Consider the following 24,571-nt stretch of genomic DNA (forward strand, 5'->3'; position numbering starts at 1 on the left):
GTGTCTCTGAAGTATGTGTGTTACTTATGGTTAGTGCAGTGGCCTGAGAACCTGAGGAAGTGGGTTCAATTCCCATTGCAGCTCCTTGTGACTCTGGTTAAGTCACTTAACCCTCCATTGCCCCAGGCAGACAATAAGTACCAGTATATAACATATAAACCGCTTTGATTGTAACCACAGAAAGGCCGTATATCAAGTCCCATTCTCTTTCCCTTCCCTATAGAATACTATAATTTAATGTATACTTCGGGGCACATTTAGACGCCAACTGTTACGACTGCCATCGACTTGGTGCAACTGTTGGCGCAGTTTGATAAGAGGCTCAAAAAGACCTAGTGCACATACCCCTAGAAAGGACCCCAGAAGAAAGGCATTCATAAAAATCGTTCTGCATCATCCTCAAGAGCACAGAACAGGTCAGCAAAACAGATAGCCGGACAGTCTTTCATTGTGTGATGGGACCTCATGGGGCTAGTGCAAAAGTATTAGGCAACGTAGGCGAACCGTTAACCTTGAACCTCCCTCAATTAACTGTCAGGCTCGTAGACCCCCTTCGCCAAGATTAGGGTAATTAAACTCAACAATCATGGTCACTCCCCAACACCACTTCTCCCAGAACAAGCCTGGAAAAATGTATTCAGATATATGTCTATATCATAGGCAAACATGGGGTGATTCTTTAACTGGGCACCTCTAATTAGATGCCCTTAGGGCATGTGGTAGACGCCTAGATTCTGCTATAGAATACCAGCATAACTGTCAATCAACCTGCCTAAACTTTAGGCCAGCCATAGAGCTGGTGTAAGTTTGCGCATGTAAGTAGTTATTCTGTAAGTTACATGCATAAGTGCAAGCCCTACCTGTGTCCTGCCCAATCTCTGCCGTTGTGTACCTCCCCCTTGCAAATATTTGCTGAACAGGTATTTATTTTGATTTTATTTATTTATTTGTTACATTTGTATCCCACATTTTCCCACCTATTTGTAGGCTCAATGTGGCTTACGTAGTACCGGAGAGGCCTTTGCAGGCTCCGGTGTGAACAAATACAGGGTGATGTTGTGGTAAGATCAAGTTCATGTGGCACAGCCACATTAGAGAATCGGAGAACGGAAGAGTTGTGTTATGTCCATTACGTGCTTTAGTTTGGTTGTGTCGCAGAGATTAGGCACATAAATGCTGGTATTCTAAATATTTATGTACATAAGTGTGAGCACGTAGGTCACAGAATTACACGGAACAGTGCGACAAGGCGGTGGCCATAGCTAGAAGGTTGGTAGGATGTATAGAGAGAGGTGTGACCCGCAGAAGAAAAGAGGTGTTGATGCCCCTGTAACAGTCATTGGACCTCCAGCCCACCCCAACTCCTCCCCCCCAGTGTTCTACTTAGATTCCCTGGTGGTCCGTGGTGTGGTGTCATGACCCCCCCTCCCGACCCCCCTACCTTTTGTTGGAGGAGGGACGCAGCCTGCCTGCCTCCCTCCTCTTCTAGTCAGTTGACGCCCAAAATGGCGGCGCCCAGCCCTGCCCATTGCATCCTGGGATGCGCTGGGCGTGGCTACAGACCAGCCCCCCCCTCCCCCCATCGCTGGGTGGGAGGGTAGGACAGCGTTTTTCGGGAGGTGGCCACTTGGATTTCTGTGGGTTCAGGGGGTGGGGGTGCTGGAGACCCACCGAATCTCCAGCCCTCCGTGAACATGGGGGGGGGGGATCGTGGGGAGGGACCAGAGGTCCACCGGACCTCCAGCCCCCACCCCCCATCGCTGGGTGGGAGGGTGGGAGATGGTTTGCCCGGCGGCGGCGGCCTCGTTATTCAGGCCTCGGCAGGCTGTTTGACAGGTTTGGGCTTTTGACAGCCCAGACCTGTCAAACAAGTGCGGGAGGATTGTGCTGAGCGCATGCTCGGCACAATTCTCCTGCACTTTAAACATGATAATCAAAGATAATAGCGCTGCTTAGATTTGCATGCATTATCTTTGATCATCGATGCAGAAAAGCCCTGCGCTGTCCCGGCGCTATTTTTAGGGCGCTGTTTGGAACAGCGCGGGGCTTTTGATCATCTGGGCCCTAGGGAGCTCTGGCAACCGTCTGAAGAGTTTCAACAAGAAATGTGGCTTCAAGGCACAGAGATCTCACCAGGCAAAGTTCCAGGTTACTGGAGCACATGGAGACACTGTGTCAGTGCTACAGTATTATTTATATCAGTTTCGGACTGTAGAATAACTTTTAAATAAAGCCTAATCCAATCAGTGTCATACCAATGTGTGGTCTGTTCCCTCCAGATATTAAAGTCAAAAGTTTGCACACGGATATTTTGTTTTTGTTGCCGTCTTCTTCTGTTTTCTTGACGTGACCTTTCTTAGAAGACAGTTGAACATTCTTCAGACTTAGTAAGTCAGCAGTCAGCCGACTGACGTGTTAGTGTGGGCGTCCTTTGCAGGGTTTCCAGATAAAGTTAGACACTTACTGTAATCTTAAATACACAACAGGCATCTTTTCCTGCTTTTCTTAAGTGTAGCTGAAAGAATTATCCAAGTCTGTTTCAACATCTAAATGCATTAGAGCTTTTAACGTTCATTTTACTGCAAAAATGATTTTGCTTCATGCTCACATGCAACCTTTTTTTTTGTTTGTTTCTTTGTTTTGAAAACAGCTTTGGAGGGCAGTTCTGTAACTGGGTGCCTTAATTTAAGCCCTAAGTGCGGGCAATAGGCATCTGGGTTCCACTACAGAATACTAGTGTAACCCAGTATATCTGCGTTGAGTATTTAGGTGCCCGTGCTTATGCCCGCCATAGAGCTGGTTGTAAATGTGAGCACTGAAGCTGTCTAACCTCATTCTGTTGGGGCCACATTTTATATTTTGTAATGTTTGGAAGGGATACACGCACACGCTGTCTTCTTAAGAATCACACGCTCACATGCTCTCTGAGAACACCCAGTCTCTCTCTTTTCTCTCTCTCTCTCCTGTACCCCCCCCCCCAAGCCTTCACCCCATCTCTCTCTCTTGTACTCCCGCAAACTTTCACCCCATCTCTTGTATCCCCCCAAGCCTTCACCCCATCTCCCTTTCTTGTAGTTCCCCCAAGCCTTCACCCCATCTCTCTTGTACTCCCCCCAAGCCTTCACCCCATCTCCCTCTCTTGTACTCCCCCCAAGCCTACACCCCATCTCTCTCTCTTGTACTCCCCCCAAGCCTACACCCCATCTCTCTCTCTTGTACTCCCCCCAAGCCTTCACCCCCTCTCTCTCATGTACTCCCCCCCCCCCCAGCTTTCACCCAATCTTTTCTCTCTTACTCATGTCTTCTCAGCCTTCACCCAGTCTCTTACTTTCTTTCATGTACACCCCCCCCCCCCCCCCCCCCACAGCCTTCACCCATTCTCTTTCCCCTCACCTGGCTCCAGCAGCAGAATCTCAGTGTGATTCCTCAAATCTAGCCCTAGAGTCCACAGCCCAGACTAGTTTTCAGGATTTTGCACAATGAATATATATACTACTACTTATCATTTCTATAGCGCTACTAGACGTACGCAGCACTGTACACTTGAACATGAAGAGACAGTCCCTGCTCGACAGAGCTTACAATCTAATTAGGACAGACAAACAGGACAAACAAGAGATAAGGGAATATTAAAGTGAGGATGATAAAATAAGGGTTCTGAACAAGTGAATAAGGGTTAGGAGTTAAAAGCAGCATCAAAAAAGGTGGGCTTTTAGCTTAGATTTGAAGACGGTCAGATGGAGCTTGACTCAGGAAGTCTATTCCAGGCATGTGGTGCAGCAAGATAAAAGGAACAGAGTCTGGAGTTAGCAGTGAATGCAAATAGATCTAATACCTATTTATTGTGGAAATCCTGAAAGCCAGGCTGGATTGTGGACCTTGTGGGCTAGATTTGAAGAGCCCTGCCATAAATCATAAGCCAAAGCACAGCTGAGCTCCATCTGAACTTCGCTGAAACTTGAAGGTACTTTGTCACACCTCAAAAATGGCCAGTTGCAACAAACTCCGCTTATCTATACTAGACAGACTGAATCAACCACCAGTGATGCTTGTCCGATGAAAACATAAACACAAATGTAAAAACACAGACCTCTGAGATTTGGGGGTTTGGGAAGTTCTGGTTTATTCACATTCTTTGTGTAAGGTAAATAGCTTTTAGTTTTCAAGGTGGTGCACAGGATTTGCCTGGGTTTGGGTATGGAGTAATCCCAAGAGCTGCACAACTTCCCCCCCCCCCCCCCCCCCCCCCCCGAAAGAATTTGGTGAGCCTTGTTGAATGAAGTCTTCCTGGTTTTGCATACTAACTGAGAAAATAGTTTTCCCTGGGCTTATTGTTCACCTCTGAAACCTTCAGAGTAATCTGGATTTCTTTTCTGCTTCTTAGGTTTAATCCAATCTACAGAGGGCCAAGCCACACCTACAAAGTGCAGAGGTTGACGGAGTTTATGTGCTACAGTTTCAGAATACAGGCTGTCAACGATGCCGGAGAGGGACCCTTCTCGGATATTTGTACGTTCAGCACCACCAAGTCTGTTCCACCGGCCATCAAAGGTAACCAGGCCACTGTTCTTTCCAGTATTTACACACACAAAGGGGCAGTGGTGTTCCTAGGGTGGCTGACACCCGGGGCGGATCACCGATACGCCCCCCCCCCCCCCCCCCGGTGAAAGGACCCCCCCTAGGTGCATTTTTACCTGCTGGGGGGAGGGGGGGTGCCGCTAGCCTGTCGTCTTCACTCGTTCCATGCTCCCTCTGCCCCGGAACACGAAGTAACCTGTTCCGGGGCAGAGGGAGCACGGAAGGAGCAGACAGGCGCGTGGCAGCCCCCCAGCGGCGTGCACCCGGGGTGGATTGCCCCCACCGCCCCCCCTTGGTACACCCACTGCAAAGGGGGAAATTCTATGAATGGTGCCAAAGCTTTGGTGCCAAAAATATTTGGCACTTAAGGGCTAGATTCTATATATGGCGCCTGAAAATTCCACGCAGAAAAGTAATACGCCTAGGCATATTCTCTATAGTATGCCTAAAGTTTATAGAATAGGCTTAATTTTATAGAATTGTCTTACATTTCTGCACGGTGTATAGAATTACGCCGAGTGCCTCTCCACGCGATCAAATGTAGTCACGGCCATTTACTCCATGTTTTACTTGACGTAAATCCCAGAGGGGGGGGGGGGGAATTCTATATATTGTGCCTAAAAAATCCGCATGGAAAACATTTTTGCCTAAATGTATTTTATAAAGTGACAGCTAGATTTAGGCGCAGTATATAGAATTACTCTTAGTTGATATTAGTTACGTAGCTATGGGGGGGGCACGGGGGCCTGGGCCCCCCAAATTGGCTCTGGGGCCCCCGGTTTGACTGGCAGGGGTTCCCGACCCCAACCCCCACCAGCTGAAGCGTTTATCTGTCCCCGCGCTGGTGTCGCACTTGCTTCCTCTCCTGTTTCCAGTCGCGCCATGCATGCTCATTTTAAAACGAGCGTGTAGTGCACGGCGAGCTGAAAACAGGAGAGGAAGCAAGTGAGACACCAGCGCGGGACAGATAAACGCTTCTTCTGGTGGGGATTGGGGACCCCCCCACCAGCAAAGGTACCATACAACAGCGAGGGGGGGGGGTCAGAAGCAGCAGTAGTCGGATTCGGGGGGGGGGGGGGGTTGGAAGCAGTGGGGGAGGGATGGCAGCTGGCGGAGGCGGGCTAAAATGTGCCCCCCCCTTTTTTGGCTGTGCACGTTAGAAGTTGGGCGTTTTGCGTTACATATTATGCTTAGCGAGTTGTGTGCATAAATTCTAATTATTGCCAATTAGTGCTCATTATTGTTTAAGTGCCATTATCAACAGTGATTATCTTGTTAAGCCAATTAAGTTGCGCGCATTGTTACAGAATAGGCTTGGATTTGGGCGCAGTTTTCTAGGCACGCTATATAAAATCTGGGGCAGAGCGGGTGTATTCTATAACAACGCACGTAGATTTTAGAAATGCCCAAACCCTGCCCATGGGCCACACCCCCTTTTCAACTATGTGACTTAGAATTTAGGTACACCACATTACAGAATACGCTTAGCGAGTTGTGCTTGTAAATCTTAATGCCAATTACTGCTGATAATTGCTTGTTAACATCCAAATAACAGTGCTTATTTGCTAGTTAAATAATTAAGTTACGCTCATTGTTATAGAATATGCTTCGATTTCCGAAATTAAGGTGCGATATTTAGAATCTCGGGGTAAGCGCTGTTCTGTACGGGGCACATTCTTGATATAGACTAATGCTTAGACATGGATCCCGGGCCTAACTTTTAGGCGCCTGCTGAAACCAAGTAGAAATGCCGGTGCCTGAGTTAGGCACATAGACCAAATTCTGTAATTCCGCTTGCAACGTTTTGTTACGCCCCTAGTCACGCTCCCTTTTCAGACACGCACTGAGAGCTGGGCACTGAATCTTATAGAATACCGTGCAGCCAGTTAACGCGAGCAAATTAACTGTTAGCTCCCAATAATTGCTAATTAAGGGTTTGTTGATCAATTAAGTTATGTGCGCAACCTGGGCGTGCACCCAAATTTTGGTGCGCAGCTTTGGGAACCATAGATAGAATTCACCTGATAAAGTCTTTTTGTCTGCTCACTTGTGGGATGTCCTGTGTGATGAGTGAAACCATTCAAAATAAGATATTAGTAACCCCATAAGAAAATAACATTGAACAGTAAATCCTAATTTGATTTTTACAGTCTTAATTGTTTTAGGGGCCCTTTTAGTGGCGGGCTTACCGCTCGCTCTTCTGGGACTACCACTGGCAGTGTGGTCGCCAGTGGTAGTCCCGCCCCGAGAACACGCCATTTCCAGGGGAAAAAGAAAACCCCCCAGAAATGGCTTGCCCGGCGATAACCCAGTGGTAATTGGGCATCGCCGTGCACTGCCCGGTTACTGCCAGGTTTGCGCAGGAGCCCTTATTGCTACCTCAGTGAGGGGCGGTAAGGGTTCCCTGCCGCATGGCCATGCGGTAAGAGTTTTCTCACCACATGGCCACGTGTGTCTGGGGGCTTTTTTTACCTGCTGTGGTAAAAAGGACCCTGGAGCACAGGAAAAATGGCCCCCCACTGCTAGCGCAGGGCCCCTTTTCCCCCTGCAGCTTGGTAAAAGGACCCCTTAGTTTTCTAACCAGAACTTTCTCTCCCCACAAATGAAAAGCTGTAGACTGCAAATATGTGGCTATTTTATGTCATTTGGAAGGTAATGTGGTTGTGTGGTATTCTTTTTCGGTTTCCTTATGTGTTGCGGTCCATTCAGGCATTAAATAGTCTGTACTGAAATTTCACTGAACAGTTGGTGTCTGATTTACTCCAGTGTATAGTTTCCACTATAAATGAGCCTGGAATGGCAATAAAAAGTGTTGAGTGCTGAGCACGTGGCTAAAGTGACATATTTCCTTGGAAATGACAGGTTTATGTTTAATTAGATTTGTGAGAAGCTTGTGCCAAACTGAGGGAGAGAGAAACGGATAAAATTTAACAGCACCAGAGTGCTAACTCTCTTTGAATATTGTTTACTAATAATGGTGTTAGCGCATTATCCGTAAATAACCTCTTCATGGTTCAGCTGCTTCATCGAAACACAATTCTGCAGCTTAGCGGGTTCGCCTTATTATCTCATGTCAACAGGGACATGGAGACTTAAGTCGTGGTTTTCCTGCTTTTCCTAATGAGAGCGATGGGGTAAAACAAGGCATGGATTGATGCACTGATTAAACAAGTTTTTTTTAATTATAATTTTTTTTTATTTATGAAATTTCAACGTTAAGCACAAAGAACAAAGCTTTGCACAGAAAAGCAGCCATTAATAAATCAAAATACAATAACAGGAAAAATTAAATCTCAGTGAGCATAACAATCATCAATATATATAAAAGGCGAGTGTCGTACTCACTCGCAAATGCGCAGTACAGACCTTCTCTGCCCCGCCCCCGCGTCAATACGTGATGACGAGGGGGCGGAACAGAGAGGGTCTGTACTGCGCATTTCTGAGGGAGGGACACCGCCGTCTAACACTCCCCCCACCCGAGTCGCCGCCGCCACCCACCTTCTACGCGGTCGGGCCCTCCACTATTGAAACAGCGAGGGTCCGGGAACGCAGCACTGAGCTCTGCTGAGCTGCCGACATCGCCCTTCCTTTTTCTTCTCTGCCTCTGTCCCGCCCTCGACGACGTTACGTCACACGAGGGCGGGACAGGCAGAGAAGAAGAACAAAGCGGCAGCTCAGCAGAGCTCAGTGCTGCATTCCCGGACCCTCGCTGTTTCAATAGCGGAGCGAGGGCCCGGCCGGGTGGAAGGTGGGTGGTGACGGCTCGGGGGGGGGGGGGCGCGAATTCGGAGCGGGAGGGGCAGCGGCGAACTCGGCGGCGGGGGCGGGCCTTTCAACCCCCCCTTCCTATAATAGCCCGTTTTTACGGGCTCAAAGGCTAGTATATATATATACATATATATATATATATATATGCATTATTAGTCCACAAAAAGGGGTGACATGAAAAATCCAATCATGAGAGACTGAAATAGAAAATACGTAAAAAGGAAAATAACAAGTAACAACCAGGCACCAATATTTATTTTACCCGGATTTTGCAGTGTAGGAAATCCTGCACTTTGAAAAAGTCACGTTACTGTGGCATTTAAAAGCAGGTTAGTAGCAGGGGGCCATTAATGTTACTGTTCCAAGCTAGAAGACTAGAATCTAGCGTTCATCCTTTGTGTCAGGTTCCTGTAGGATCTTTCAGAGCATCATTTTCGGAAAAACAATGTTCTGAATTTGTGTGGCATGCACTTTTTCTGAGAAATACTGTCGTGTTTTTGACAAGAGGAATGGGCACTCTTTTCATTCCTTCTGAGAATGCGCATGGCAGTAGAGTACACCGTCTTTTATTTTTCAGCGTGTAAATTTAGGTGGCGTACCTTGTTTCATGGAATGCGACGTCTTGGAATATATTGCAGCATTTTGTTATCGTTCGTAAAAGGAAGATCACTCAGCTCAAAAGTGATGATTATCGTAGTGCCAGTGTTAGACTTAATATAAAGCACTGTATTAAAACATTGTAGACCTGTGAATTCCCTTAAAACCTTTCCACGTCTAACGGTCTACCTCCTGAGCTGTAAGCTATTATAATTAGTGCACATCAAAGCATTTATCCAACTTCCCCTCCTCCACAGGGATTTTCTTCTCTTGCTATTCCCTGTTATGCATGGAGACCTAGAAACCAATTAGCTTTGAGGGTCTGGCACAGATCCCGGATAGAGGTGATCAATGAATTGTTGGACGTTTTGATAAATGTTTGAGAAATGTGCATTGTCTTCTGCATTGTTTTAGGTACATATAGGCATGTTTGTTTCCATTGACACTAAACCGTGCCTGTACTTTCCTCTCAGCGCCTCGAGTCATGCAGTTGGAAGGAAACGCTTGTGAAATCACGTGGGAGCTGATCCCCCCCATGAAAGGAGACCCAGTTATTTATGTTCTACAGGTACTTGTTGGACGAGAATCGGAATATAAGCAGGTAAGAAAACAGAATAGTAGAGCGGGTGTATTCGATAGGAATGTGCATAGATTTATAGAAAAGCCCATTTCACACCTACAACCACACCCCCCTTTTCAACTGAGCGACTTGGAATTTATGCGCAGCATTTTACAGAATACACTTAGCGAGTTGTGCGCGTAAATCATAATTAATGCCAATTAGTGCTGATAATTGCTTGTTAACATCCAATTAACAGCACTGATTGGCTGGTTAACCAATTAAGTTATGCACTAGTTATAGAATACGCGCGGAAATGAAGGCGCGATATATAGAATTTGGGAGTTAGCTCATGAGGAGGCGGTACGTAAACCCACTCTAACTGCACAAGTGTGGTATCGTGTGCTATCTGCAGTATGTTATCCATGCCCATTTACCACCTATGACACCCCCCCCCTCGTTCCCGTCCCCTAATACAATATGCAGGTAACGTGTGAATTAGCAAACACTAGCTTAAGCCAATGAGTGCGAGGTGGGCGGGGTAAGGTTGGAGCTGGAGGCAGAGAGGTGGCTGGCACCTGGTGAGAGAGAGGTGACGCAGGGGGACGCAAAGCTTGGAATCAGCTGCCTGTGAGTAGCGCGATGTTAGGATTGGGAGCTGCGGGCGGTGCTAAGCCTGCAAAGCCCTCCTTTGTCTCCTCTCTGGCTCCAGAGGTGAACTCAGTGGTGTTCCTTGGTCGGCTGCCACCTGGGACGGATCGCTGCTGCGCAGCCCCTTGGGTGCATCACATCGCCTCCTCCTCCCCCCCCGGGCACATCACATCGCCTTGCCTCCCCGCCCCCTGCTCATCACCTCCAACCTCCCCCCCCCCCCCATGCATTGCTGTTACTTCCTGGGGGTGCTGGGAGCAGCCGCGCGGCTGTCGACTCCACCGGTTCTCTGCCCTGGAACAGGAAGTAACATCAGAGGGAGCAGGGAACCGATGGAGCCACATCCCCGCGGCTCCTCCCTGCATCCTCCTGCAGTGTGCACCCGGGACGGACCGCCCCCACCGCCCTGCCCGCGTATGCCACTGGGTGAACTTGAACGAAGCAAGAGTTGCCGAGTACTAGTTCACACGTTACTGCACTTGCGGAAGAGGGTCCCTTTGTTACTTAAGGTCATAAGATAAAATCACCTCTCTCCTGATTATCACATACCAGAATCTCTGCCTCCGTTGCTCCCCAGATTCTGCACGGTCTCTTCAGATTTCTGCAGCCTGAATGCATAATTCTGCACTATTGAATCTTATGTGATGTTTTTCATTACCAGCTGTTTGTTTTTATGTAATTTATTGTAGTTTCAGTATTTATATACTGTCCAGACCTAAGTGGCTTACAGTTCTTAAAATCCTGAAATAATTCAGTAAGTGAGTATCTCGTGGGACAAATGCTAATAGACATAATTAAGATTTCTATTCTTAGGTGTTTATGAATTGCAGCTTTAGGTGCTGATTTTCCGGCTAGTTGGGGTTCTTCAAGGGTACAAAATTCTGTCGGTGTTTTCACACTATAGGTACTCTTGCATGGATTTATTGTTGTGTTTTCATTGTCTGGACCACTAGGCCACTCCTCCACTGCAGTGGTCAGAACTCACTCCAGCTATGAGGTCATTTAAGTTTTGTTTTAATTAGATTCCATCCTTTTTTCTATATGGGATCCTTCGTGTTTATCCCTCAGATATGTACTTCATGTAGCATTTCAAAGAGTAGCACAGTCTCTGGGTATATCTAGACCACGTGAGTTTTATCAGTAACATAGTAGATGACGGCAGAAAAAGACCTGCACGGTCCATCCAGTCTGCCCAATAAGATATACTTTTATGTGCTACTTTTTGTGTATACCCTAACTTGATTTTTACCTGTCCTCTTCAGGGCACAGACCGTATAAGTCTGCCCAGCACTAGCCCCACCTCCCAACCACCAGCCCCGCCTCCCAGTGCTCCCTGGTGCTATTCTTTTCGTGCATATTTCTTAATGCACAAATATGTCTGTGGAGTTCAGCATGCCACGACACTAAACGTACAAGTCAGGGGCGTAGCCAGACAGCAGATTTTGGGTGGGCCTAGGCAAGAAGTGGGTGGGCACCAAGTGTTCTCCACCCCACCAAAAAAATATCTCAGCTGGTGGAAAAATGCTTCTCTCCACCTTGGCAGTCAGTCTGCAGCAGACATGAAATGAAAACTGAGCATGCATAGGTGCCAGTATCGTGGAAAGCAGCATTTTCGTTACCATCAGGGGGAAGTCTTCAGCTGGCAGAGATTGGGATCCCCACCAGCTACCGCTAAACGTATACTACTGTTGGGTGGGCCTGAGCCGTATGTGGGTGGGCCCCGGCCCACTCAAGCCCACCTGTGGCTACACTACTGGTACAAGTAAACGAATTTTGCTTGCATATGAAAATTTATATGTGCATCAACCCAAAGTGGACAAATCTCAACTGAGCAGGCTGGAGAGGGCCAGTTTGGTCTTCATCTGCTCTTATTCACTGCACTACCCTTGGAAACCAAATTAAGAAAAGAGAGAATCTAGCAAATTGGACCTGATGCAGTATTACATTAAACAGGAATGGTTTAGATTAAATGTCATTACAGAGCACATCTGCTAGGAACTCTCGTAAGGATATTGAGTTCTTGCAACCTGAACTGAGGTATTGCATCATTCTCATGTAATGAACAAGTCTGTGTTCTGTATATTATACAGGACACCAGTTTTTAGCATGTTTGTGTACCAAGGATTTGGAATTTCTTAGACGTTTCCCAATTCAAGGACGTTTTATCATTGTCAAAGTAGTGTATCCTTTGAAAGAATGGAAGATGAAACAAAACGTCATACTCGGCCAGAACAACTAGCTGTCTTCCTCTGGAAAATAGACACCGGATGGGAGACGAACATTAGTGAAACATGTCCAAGGGGCTTGATTAGCATGACGTTTGGGAGTAGCAGAGCCTGTCCTCGAGGGCTGCAACCCTTGGTACTGTCCGTCTGCACATCTTTCTAACCGTTCCTGGATCCACTGCTACTACTATTTAACACTTCTAGAGCGCTACAAGGCATACGCAGCGCTGTACACCATGCACATAAAGACAGTCCCTGCTCAAAGAGCTCACAATCTAAACAAGACAGGGAACAGACAGAATAAATAAGGGGTAAGGGGAATTAAAGAGGAGGGGATAAAAAGTACAGGCGAGTGAGCAGTGGTTAGGACTCAAAAGCGGCGTCAAAGAGGTGGGCTTTTAGCTTGGACTTGAAAACGGCCAAAGACGGGGCTAGACGTACATGCTCGGGATCCAATCATAGTAACATAGTAAATGACGGCACAAAAAGACCTGCATGGTCCATCCAGTCTGCCCAACAAGATAAACTCATATGTGCTACTTTTTGTGTATACCTTACCTTGATTTGTACCTGCCATTTTCAGGGCACAGACCGTATAAGTCTGCCCAGCACTATCCCCGCCTCCCAACCACCAGCCCCGCCTCCCATCGGCTCTGGCACAGACCGTATAAGTCTGCCCAGCACTATCCCCGCCTCCCAACCACCAGCCCCGCCTCCCGCCACCGGCTCTGCCACCCAATCTCGGCTAAGCTCCTAGGATTTCAGCCCTGATGATTGTTGCTGCTGCTCATAAATTTTATACTTGTGCTAATTCAGCCCTTCGTATGTCTTGATTTTATCTGTGCGTTTATTCTTATGAGATGATGAATTAGGTCATGTCACAGTGCAGGATATTAGGATTTCTGACGCTTTTAATCACTCTGGGCTTAAAGATAAAACCAAGAAGCAAATCTTGTAAGAAATGCAGTCTTTATTTGCAAATTCAAAGTTCCCAGGAGTTCAACTTCAGGGATGTTGGGTACTGAATGTTGAACACCTGGGAGCTTTGAATTTGCAAGTAAAGACTGCATTTCTTACAAGATCTGCTTCTTGGTTTTATCTTTCACATGGGATTTGACGGACCACCTGCCTTGTTGACATTTGATCACTCTGGGCTTGACGTCCTGTCAATACTTTTCAGTTTATGGTTTTTGTCAACCACAACCTAAAAGTGTAGACCATGACTCTGAATGACTGCAACTTTGTTCTGCCCATCTTCGCTAGTTACTGAGCTCTGTAATCTCTCCCTCAGAAATACTGTGCGCTTGTCACATGCTTTCTTGAATTTTACTACAATCCTTGTCTCTACTACTTCCATCAGTAGGCTGCTTCATGCGTTAACCCACCCCTTCAACAGATGCCACTTCACCTCTACTGAAAATTCGTATTTTCAACACAATAACACTTACTGTAGGACTGATTCACTAACATGCAGCAACCTGCGCTGTTCATACCATGTTGATTTATTTATTTATTGCATTTGTATCCCACATTTTCCCACCTATTTGCGGGCTCAGTGTGGCTTACAATACATTGTATTAATGGAAGTACGATTTGTTACAACTCGATTGTGGTTACATTGTTAGGCATTGAGTTTAAAACAGAGTCTACGTATCGTTAAGAGAATAGTACAATGGAACAAAGGAAGAACAACGGATACTGATAGGACTATAGAACAATAGCGCGAAAAACGTTCGGGTATAGCATTTTACCTGTAGATTAAGGTTTAAGTATGTTAAAATGAGAGTACAGATGAGAATGTATTGATGTATTACTAACAGTGTGCGTAGACGTCATGTGTTTTGATCCTTTCGATAGATATTTTCGAAGAGATGAGTCTTCAATAGTTTGCTGAAGTCGGTCAGCTCGTTGGTCGCCTTCAGGTTACGTGGAAGATTGTTTCAAAATTGCGTGCTCATATAAGAAAAGGTTGATGCGAGCATCACTTTGTATTTTATGCCTTTGCAATTAGGGAAGTGGAGGTTCAGGAAAGTTCCGGATGATCTTTTAGCGTTTCTAGGTGGTAGATCTATTAAGTCAGACATGTAGGCTGGGGCTTCACCATGAATGATTTTGTGGACTAGTGTGCATACTTTAAAAGTGATGCATTCCTTGAGTGGGAGCCAGTGTAGCTTCTCTCGTAAGGGTTTTCGCGCTTTCGTATTTTGGTTTCCGGAAAATGAGTCTGGCAGCTGTGTTCTGGGCTGTTTGAAGTTTCTTCAGTATTTGCTCTTTACAACCTGCGTATAGTGAGTTGCAGTAATCCAAATGGCTAAGTACGAGGGATTGCACTAGGCTGCGGAAGACGGATCTTGGGAAGAATGGTGTTATTCTTTTCAGTCTCCACATGCTGTAAAACATCTTTTTGGTTGTGTTGTTTGCGTGATTTTCGAGTGTTAGGTGGCGGTCAATAGTGACTCCAAGGATTTTTAAAGTTTCAGAAATTGGAAGATTTAGTTTTGGTGTGTTTATAGCGGTGAATTCATTCGTGTTGTATTGGGAGGTAAGTATCAGGCATTGAGTTTTTTCTGCATCCAGTTTCAAACAAAATGCATCTGCCCAGTTCCATTATTTTCAGTGGGCTGAGTGACTGAAAAATAATGAGAGCACGGGTTACTGTCAATTCAGAGAATCGAGGACTATATGAGATTGTAGATGCTAACTGTATTACAGAAGCATTACAAGCATTCTGCATTGCATAACAGTGTTTGATTTATATCTGTAGGTCATCGTTTTTGATTGTTTGTTTTTCATTTTTTTTAAGGTGTTCAAAGGGGAGGATACAACATTCCAAATCTCAGGTCTTCAAGCCAACACAGAGTACCGATTCCGAGTGTGTGCGTGTCGCCGTTGCTTGGATACCTCACAGGACCTCAGCGGGCCTTTCAGCCCCTCTGTTCTTTTCATGCCAAGACGGAACGAGCCTCTGCTTACAGGAGATCTGGGAAGCCTTGAGGATTCGAAACTGAAGAGCATGATGCCTAGCGATGAACAGTTTGCAGCCCTCATCATTGTTGGCTTCGCAACTTTGTCCATTTTCTTTGCTTTTATATTACAATACTTCTTTATGAAGTAAAAAAATCAAAAAGCAAGCGACGGAAATCTGAGGTATAAATCTAACTAATGCTACGCATTATTATCCACGCATATATTTACATATTCCTTTTTTGAAATCAGTCTTGTTCTACATTTTATATACTTTTCTCATTTTACTGTGCTGTTTTGGCTAGGAAAGAAACAAGTGTTTTGATGCACCTTTTTGAAATGCAAAGCTAGGAAGAGGTCAAACTGGATTATCTTTTCAACCAGACACCAAGTTTTCTGAGTTTTATAGTTCGTTTAATATGTTTAGTATTCTAAAAACTTGCTTTCGTATCTTTTTTTTTTTTTTTCTTCCATTAGAACATATGTAGCCTCTCACATTATTAATAGCCCCACAGTCATATCCCCCTCTTTTTTTTATTGTCAGCACCTAGGAACATGTGTGTCTGCATTGCTAGGGAGGTCAGTATTGGTATACAGTGTCAGGTTGTCAGAGTGGTTACCATTAGAACAGTGATTTCGGGTTTTCACTGCAACTTGCCCCCCCAAATGCCTTAACGTAGCTTACACCATACAGTTGTTTAATCGTTATCTAAGTTTCTCTAAAAATCAAATGCCTGTGCGAAATCCAGTAACCAAAATGCATATAAATTATTATGTGTATTGTAGGTTTTTGAACCCTTTTGGTTCTTAGTTTAATTTTTAAGTAACAGGGCATTGTGCAATAGTTAGTTCTTATTCCCATGTTCAGCTATTTAAAGAGCTGCTTTATCTATCATATTGTCTACTTGTCTTTGTATATAACTGTTCGAGAGCAAACTAGTAAACTGTGTTATTTTGTACAATGGTGGTTTGATTGGAACTGGCATCGGAAGGGTATGCTGCCTCTGCTGAATTGCAGCAGAGTTACACAAAGTGTAAGTGTAGACCTGTTTCATAGCCAGCGAATCGTACTTTTTAAGAAGACTCCTACCGATGCAATTGTACAATATCAGAAGCACAGATCATTTAACGGGAGGTACCTTAAACCGGTTTTAATGCCATTTATAAATTAGGGGATAATATTGGCTAGGTTAACATCTCTGGATATGTGGTTGTCCTCTCCCTGTCTTTGGAATCCTCTTATGAAGAAAAAAAAAACCAACAAAAAAAAAAAAAAAAACCATGAGTACCTCAGGGACAGACATTAGCTGGAGGTGCGAATCGATTCCAAAAGGGTGCAACAGAGACACAATCTATACCCTGCTTTTCTTTTTTTGTATATTTTTGCAGCTTGGTTTGACCTTGTCATAGCTATACTGTGCTTTGTCTATGTTGTCTGAGATCCGGTGTCCTGTATTACCATCATATTCCCATAACCAAAGTAATGGGGAAACCAACAATATTTTTTTTTTTCGTTTATTTATACCATATACTGCATACAGTACTTTAAATGCCAATCACAGTGCAATCTTTTATTTATTGTAAAAAATAAAAATAAAAAAAAGAAGTGTACTTACGTACTAATTTTTCCCTTGTAGCATGTTATATATTTTTTTTTGTTTTATACATTTTTTTTTTTAGGTCAGCATTTACCTGGCAGCATTCCTAGTATTAACCTTCTTACACTTTCTTGTGTTTTAAAGCTGGGAACATGTAGTGCATTAAATGCCAAAAAATACATTATCAGTGATTGAAAGGTTTACATTTATCCAAAAGCATAATCATCTCTTGAAACCAAGTGCTATGAGCAGTGACTTTTTCTCTGTGCCTCTATAGATGTAGCAAACTGTTCGATATTTTGGTATTGACTCTAATTATTTTAGCTTTGCAAACTAATGACATCAAGCTAAAGATCTTTTTTTTTTTTTTAGGGGGTTTTCTTTTTTGCCAGAGCATTGGCTTGTTGAGTTTATTTTGCTTTTTTATTTTTAATTACAGGTTGTTTTTTTTTTTTGTGACTATAAACCATTTGTAACACTACATCTGTCGTTTGTGAACAAAGCTTACACAGGTGTGTTCAATTTTAAACGGTGCATTTTTAAAAACAAAAACGCAGTCCATCTAAACCCCATTCCTAAATAAAATCTGTATTTTTGGAGGACAATTTGTAGCAGTGTTGTCATATAAAATCCACAATTATCCATGTATTTAGTATTGCTTTTTAAAAGAAGGAGTGAAATTCATTTTGGACATTTTGATAAAGTCTGAGCTGAAAGCATTGCTTTCCAGATAGTTTGGTGTGTGTGGAGTCAGGTTGCATTTTAAGGTTTTTCCTACTACCATGCCTTTGAAGCAGTCTAATTAAGCTGATCAGTATAAATTGGGTTGGCATTAATATGGATGTTAACATAGGAACTCTATGACGACTCAACCCCTGTTTGACATTAAAGTTAAGTTTAGGGCTCTGGCAGCCATTTTGGTCTTGGAGAAAACTAGATTCTTTGCAGGTAGCAGATAGTAAAACCTTTTTTAGTTCGTAGTATGGGGGGGAGGGTCCCAAATGCAGTTCTCAAGGACTGAAATCCAGTCACATCTTCAGAATTTTACAATGAATGCGCATGAGACCTGTCGGTGTGCATTACCTCCATTGTATGCAGTAAGATCTCTTGCACATATGTTATAGAAATTTTTGACTGGGTTGCAGCCCCTCAAGGACCAAATTTGGAGAGTTCGGGCTCTGTTTACCAGAGGCATCGCTGCTACGGGGGCCAGGGACCCCCCTACAGTCGACCCCCCCCCGCCCGCTCGCCTGCCAGCTCGCTCACCGTCGCCTACCTGGGCTGGCGGGGACCCCGTCCTGCAGGACGTCAGACTCAGAAACCTGAAAGGAAGGAAGAAGACTTCAGCTGGCGGGGGATGGGGTCCCCGCCAGCCCAGGTAGGCGACAGCGAGTGGGGGGGTCGAGAGGGGCGGCGGGGGGTGTCAGCGATGATGATGGTGGCGGGGGGGTTGGCGGCGGCGGCGCCGCCCAGGGGGGCTAAAATGTGCCCCCCCCCCCACCTCGGCTCTGGCCCCACCCTACCGCTGAAGGTCAGATACGCCCCTGCTGTTTACTAAACTGCGCCATAGGCGTTCTGACTTTTTAGCATGCACTAACAATAGAGACACCCATTATATTCCTATGGGTATCTCTAGTGCACGCTAAAAAGTTTGCTTGCCTACAGCACGGCTTGGTAAACAGGGCCCCAAATTTGGAGTCTTCAGTTCCATAGTAATATAGTAGATGATGGCAGAGAAAGTCTAGATTGCACATCCCGTATTTACCCGTACAGCTTTGGAATAACCCAGATAGCTCACAACACTAGTATGAATATTCATCCGCTAGTTATTGCTGTACATACAGTCTGGGGTGCAGAAGTGGGAAATGAAGGACAGCTAGGCAAACCTCTGGTTCAACCAATCCGCTTTATTCTTCTAATTTATATAAAGACTCGACACGGCAACCTTTTTTCGGCATGCAAGATGGCCGCCTCTGGAGTCTGTTGTTGTTGGTAATGACTGAAAGCTTTATATGCAGTGGTGTGCTGGAGCGGGCTCTCACAGGCTCGCGAGAGCCGTTTGTTAAGAATTTTAGGAGCCGGTTGTTAAAGTAGGCCTCCCCATGGCTACTTTAACAACTGATTCCCATAATGTGGGCTTGGGCCCCCTCCTGAATTCCTTTACTTTGCTGGCAGTGATTCTGGCCCCACCAGCCAAGTAAATAGACTGCTGCTGCTCCCTGCTCCTTGTTTCTGACTCTGAGCATCAGGCTGGGACTTTTCATGCAAGCGCAAGAAGGTTCTCTCATGCTGCTCAGAGCCAGAAACAAGCAGCAGAGAATGGTGGCAGTCCATTTATTGGCTGGTGGGGCTCGGCAAAGGTATGCCTAGCGTGCCCGCACAAGGGAGGGGAAAGAGAGAGACATGTATTCCCCCCCCCCCCCCCACACACACACACACAAAATTTCAGGGCCGGCTATGCCCGGAGAGAGAGAGCCCATTGTTAAAAATTTACCAGCACACCCCTGTGTATATGGGTCTTTAAAAAAGGCCATGCACATCCAGACACTATTCTGTCAGGAGGGTAAAGAGTTCTTTAAAAAACCTAGAGGATTCAATGTCGCAAGGCTAAGGAATTTGCCAAAAACCAGCTTTCGGTCATGACCAACAACACCAGACTCCTGAGGCGGTCATCTTGCATGCCGGAACACGGTTGCCGTGTCGAGTCTTTCTATACATTAGAAGAATAAAGCGGGATTGTTGAACCAGAGGTTTGGCTAGCTGTCCTTCATTTCCCACTTCTGCATCCCTTGTTGCTCTTCCCGGGGGATTTTTTTTTTCTGTTCAGCTACCGTTGGGTTCCTGTACATACAATCTGCCAGCCAAATCCACTTGCTGGTCAATATACAGAAACATGTTTTGCATGCGCTTTGGAGACGTTATAGGTCCCCCCCCCCCCCCCCCCCTTTCAGCTGTGGCGATGGAAAAGGGCATTGACGCATAGTTTAACATCTGATAGTTCAGTAAAAGGACTCACAACCTGCAAAGAATGCACCTTAAAATGAAATGTCAGTATGAGAAAGCATTCCTGTTTCAAAGAAAATTGCCTTCTCAATGTCCTATGTATCCTCGGGTCAAATATTCCAAATATTTAAAGGAAAGATTCCTCTGTTCTTTAAACAGGCCTTTAAGTGCAAAAAAAATGGTTTTTATATTACCTGCCTTTCTCTCTGTGAACTTGAAATGTTGAAATGTTCCATTTTTGTTACTCTAGTTTTAATGACTGTCAGGATTGACAACTACCCTCCATGAATGCATATAAGAAATAGCCTTGCACAGTTCTTTAAATTGAAAAAAATATATATTTTTTTTACCTCACTGTTGGATATACATTCCAAGCTTTCAACTTTAAAAAGAGAAATAATCATGCATTTTATTGTATTGTAAATTTTAGACTATTTCATATGCATTGTATTAAAACTGCCATACCGATTTTTAATGTATAGATTTTTGCAAATACTATACTATGTATGTAAAACTTAACTGTATCTGTAGTGTATATGTAATATATTTATGCCCAATAAATGTTTTACTTATTTCTGTTAGTCACGGTTTTTCTTAACCGTTAGGTGCTCTTTGCTGCGTAATTAAATAAAAAAAAAAAGTGGAAATGTTTATATGCACTAAACTCAGTTCAAGCAGAGAAGGTCAACCACTCTTGGGGGAATTTCTACTAAAATACTCTGGTAAATGGGCAAAGTGCTTGCTAACATGGGACTTTTCCCGCACGCTAAGCCCATTTCTAGCGCACCTAGGGGCCTTTTACAAAGCAGCGATAGGCCTACCACGCATATAGCACACGCCAAAATCGACACTGCTGCCAGTTTAGGGCACCCACCCGGCGGTAATTTCAAAGTTGGCACGCTCTGTTCCCGCAGGTAATCAGCATGGCCTTATTTGGCGCATGCTGCATGAGTACCGCACGTGACCCCTTACCGCTAGGTCAGTGGGTAGTGGTTAGGGGTCAGGCAGTAAATAGCCGATCGCTACTTTTAATTTTTAAGCTCGGACATTTACTGTCCCCATTTTAAAAAGCCTTTTTTCCCAGCCGTGGTAAAAAAATGGCCCAGCGCGTGCCAAAATCACGCGACCACACTACCGCAGGCCACTTTTTACCACGGCTTAGTAAAAGGCCTTCCCCAGAAAATAGGGCAGTTTCCAGCAGTGGCATAGCTACGTGGGGCCACAGGGGCCTGGGCCTCCATAGATTTGGCCATGGACACCCCCCCCCCCCCCACCGCCGTGTGCTACCTTTGCTGGTAGGGTACCCCAACCCCCACCAGCCGAGGTCCTCTTCTTCCGGCGCAAGGCTTCGTTCTGTTTCTGAATCTGACGTCCTGCACGTTGTACATAGCGGCGGTGGGGGAGGGTTGGCGGCGGGAGGGGTGGGGTTCAAAGTTGGTGGGGGAGGGGGGGATTGGCAAAGGCTGGGGGGCTAAAATGTGCCCCCCTTCACCTTGGGCTCTGGACCCCCCCTCCTGCTGAAGTCTGGCTACGCCCCTGGTTTACAGTATTTCACTTTCAGGTTGTGTGCTAATGTTGACATTAGCACGCGTAGCCTGAAAAAAATTGAGGGGAGCACTTAGTGCCTCTTATTTAGGAGTTGATAAAATCTTAATGTTATGGACCCACTAGCCAGTTAGTGCAATTATCAGAATGCGCTAGCTGGATGACACGTCTACAGCCATTCACCGTCCCCGACACATCTCCAGAAATTAAGTACAAAAACATACCGCACACTTAGCGCATGCAAACAAGTCCACAAAACATTAGTGAATCCATGCTACATGCACCAGGGAGAACATACAGGAAAGTACTGTGCACTATCTCAGACCCGCCAAGTTACCCAGTTCCAGCTGGAGCCTTTTTGATCAGTCCTGGTTTTGAACCTACATCCCAAAGGAGTGACGGATTTATAGTCCTAATTTGATCGGTCCAGTGCCTTTGATACTGTTGATCGTGATATTCTTTTAAATGATCTTGACTGTTACAGAATCTGTGGCATTGTCCTGAAATGGTTTTCTGGCTTCTTAAGATCTAGGTCGTATCAAGTCAAACATTCATGTGTAATTTCTTCTACTTGGTCTCCTGGCTGTGGGATCCCTCAGGGTTCCCCTCTATCCCCCATCTTGTTTAACATTGTGATGATTCCGTTTGGTCATCTTTTAGAAAAACATGGTCTTTTGACATACATATATGCTGATGATATCACCATTTATATCCCATTCTCTAAGGAATTACTTGACATAACTCACATGATTAGTCTAGGGATAAAACTTATGGATTCATGAGCTTCTAATTTCAAATTAAAACTTAGCATGGATAAAACCTATTCCCTTGAGTGATCAATAAAAATCTTGGGCGTCACAATAGATTTTTTCTTCACCCTTGAAAACTAAGTCTCTAAGTTGACCTTGAGTGTCTTTCATTCACTTTGGAAGCTTAAAGAGATTAAAGCCATTTTTCTCTAAATCTGTCTTTCATACTTTGGTTCAATCCCTTGTCCTTACCAAATTTGACTATTGCAATTCCATCAATGCTGAACTTAAAGGTGGTCTTCTCAAAAAATTACAAGTAGATCAAAATACTACTTGCTCGTCTTATATGTAGATCTCCTTGCTTCGCCAAACCCACTCTTTTATGTGAGCTACATTGGTTACCAATATCTTTCAAATTATGTGTTTTCATTCATCAAACCCTGTTTGGTCAAGCCCCATCGTATTTGAATAATCTTATTGAATTACCCCCTCGTAATGCTGCTTCGTCATTTAGAGAATATCTTGTCTTACATTTCTCTATCTGTAAGAATATTGTATATAAAACAATTCACTCTGCTAATTGTCCTTCTCTGTTAAACTGTACAGCGCTGCGTAACCCTAGTAGCGCTTTAGAAATGTTAAGTAGTAGTAATTTCTCCTATCAAGGCACCAACATTTGGAATTCTCTTCGTAAATTAATCAAGTTTACAGATGATTACCGAACTTTCAGAAGTGTTCTGAAAACACTCTGGCCTTTCTGAAACAAAAAACTCTATTTGAATTTTACCCACACCCTTTCTTAATCTCTTCCCATCTAGTCCTGCCTAATTATGCTCTCACCTCTCCACCCTTACTTATTTGTTTGTCCTTCAGTTAGTCTAAATCCCTGGTTACTTACTGCACATGTATTAATTTGCTCCTTGAAGTTATTGTAAGTAATTTGTGTTACATTTTGTACATTATTATGTTTTATTCACTTATTGTTTGTTTGTAAGCCACATTGTACTTGAGTCTATTTCGAGCTAATGTGGAGTATAAATGTCATGAATAAATAATAAATAATTCAGATCAATACTATTCAAAGCAGGCTGTGGTAACTGTCCATTAATGAACCCAACTGTGACGTGTTACAGGTAAAAACAAAAAGTGATTGATAAGCAATCTGCTATTTTTCACTGTACTGCTATTTTACACCATGTTCAGAATGGTGGCTAATTTGTTAAAGCATTGCTACATTCCTGTTTTTTTTTTTGTCGTGACGTTTCAACCTGCTCCTTGGTGTTTCCAGTTCAATCAAAGAACCAACCTCCTCTGGTCAATAGCACCATCAGCCTTAATTTGCAACTTCCCAGGAGTTACGCCTTTCTTTTCTACTCCTTCCCAAGTCATGTAGGGCCCCTTTTCACTAAAGTCTAGCTTGCACTAAATGATGTGCAACCTATTTTATACCTATGGGCCTACATCACGCCTAAAAAAAATCAGCGTTTATTTATTAGGATTTATTTATCGCCTTTTTGAAGGAATTCACTCAAGGCGGTGTACAGTAAGAATAGATCCAACATGAGCAGTCGGCAATTAGAGCAGAAAAAATATTCGAACAGCAATACAAAGTATGGCGTATACTACTTGCAATGACAACACAATATCTACTAGAACTGAAATGAAATAGCTGCTAAGCTGCGGTAAGCACCAATGCGTGTTTAGCACAGGTTAAAATCCACTACCACGGAGCGTCCTCAGGAGCTCCGTGGTAGATTTTGGATCTGCGCGTACTTCCCACTGGGGCGTGTTTGGGGATGGAGAGTAGGTGTGCCCAGCACTTATTGGTTATCACAGCTACATTGCTATGCACTAGCCGATTATCGTGTGGTTAGCACGGGAGCCCTTGCCAACTAGAAGATAGGTGCCAGGAAGGGCTCCTACGCTAATTAGGAAATGAGCGCATGGCCGTTAATAGAGGAAATTGAAAATGCGGCCATTTTACATCCGTGCTAAAATTGCCCTCAGCATGCTAGTCAAAGCGCGGGCCACTTTTTAGCGCATTTTAAAGGCCCCGATATCTGACAAATGTTTGACAGTTATCCTCTTCATCAAGCCAAGATAACATTTGTTTGTCAGATACTCATTTTTATTATTATTGAGCTAAACATGTCTTCTCAGCTTGTTCGTTGACCATTTTTTCCACAGATCCAAGTGGATTAACACAGCAACCACAATTCTTTGTCGAATACCTTTTTAAAAAGAAGGCAACTTCTTTTAGGGTGAGTCGGCAGTTACCATGTTGTCACAAACTGAAGTAGGTTCTCTTCTGTTAAATCATGAATTGCTATGGAT

The 24,571-nt window shown here is 44.5% G+C and overlaps 1 protein-coding gene across 2 annotated transcripts in view; it reads left to right on the forward strand.

The window, feature by feature from the left end:
* FNDC3B (fibronectin type III domain containing 3B) overlaps nt 1-15,498 on the forward strand; it is a 549,281-nt gene extending 533,783 nt beyond the window's left edge. For both annotated transcript variants that reach the window (XM_030216206.1, XM_030216207.1), the window contains 3 exons: nt 4,385-4,551; nt 9,417-9,544; nt 15,182-15,498. In XM_030216206.1, the coding sequence (XP_030072066.1) occupies nt 4,385-4,551; nt 9,417-9,544; nt 15,182-15,493 (607 nt within the window). In that variant the 3' untranslated portion in view covers nt 15,494-15,498. The remainder of the gene's footprint in view (nt 1-4,384; nt 4,552-9,416; nt 9,545-15,181) is intronic.
* The last annotated feature ends 9,073 nt before the right edge of the window (nt 15,499-24,571 follow it).

This window comes from Microcaecilia unicolor, chromosome 10 (genome assembly GCF_901765095.1).
Source record: "Microcaecilia unicolor chromosome 10, aMicUni1.1, whole genome shotgun sequence".
Taxonomy (NCBI): Eukaryota; Metazoa; Chordata; class Amphibia; order Gymnophiona; family Siphonopidae; genus Microcaecilia; species Microcaecilia unicolor.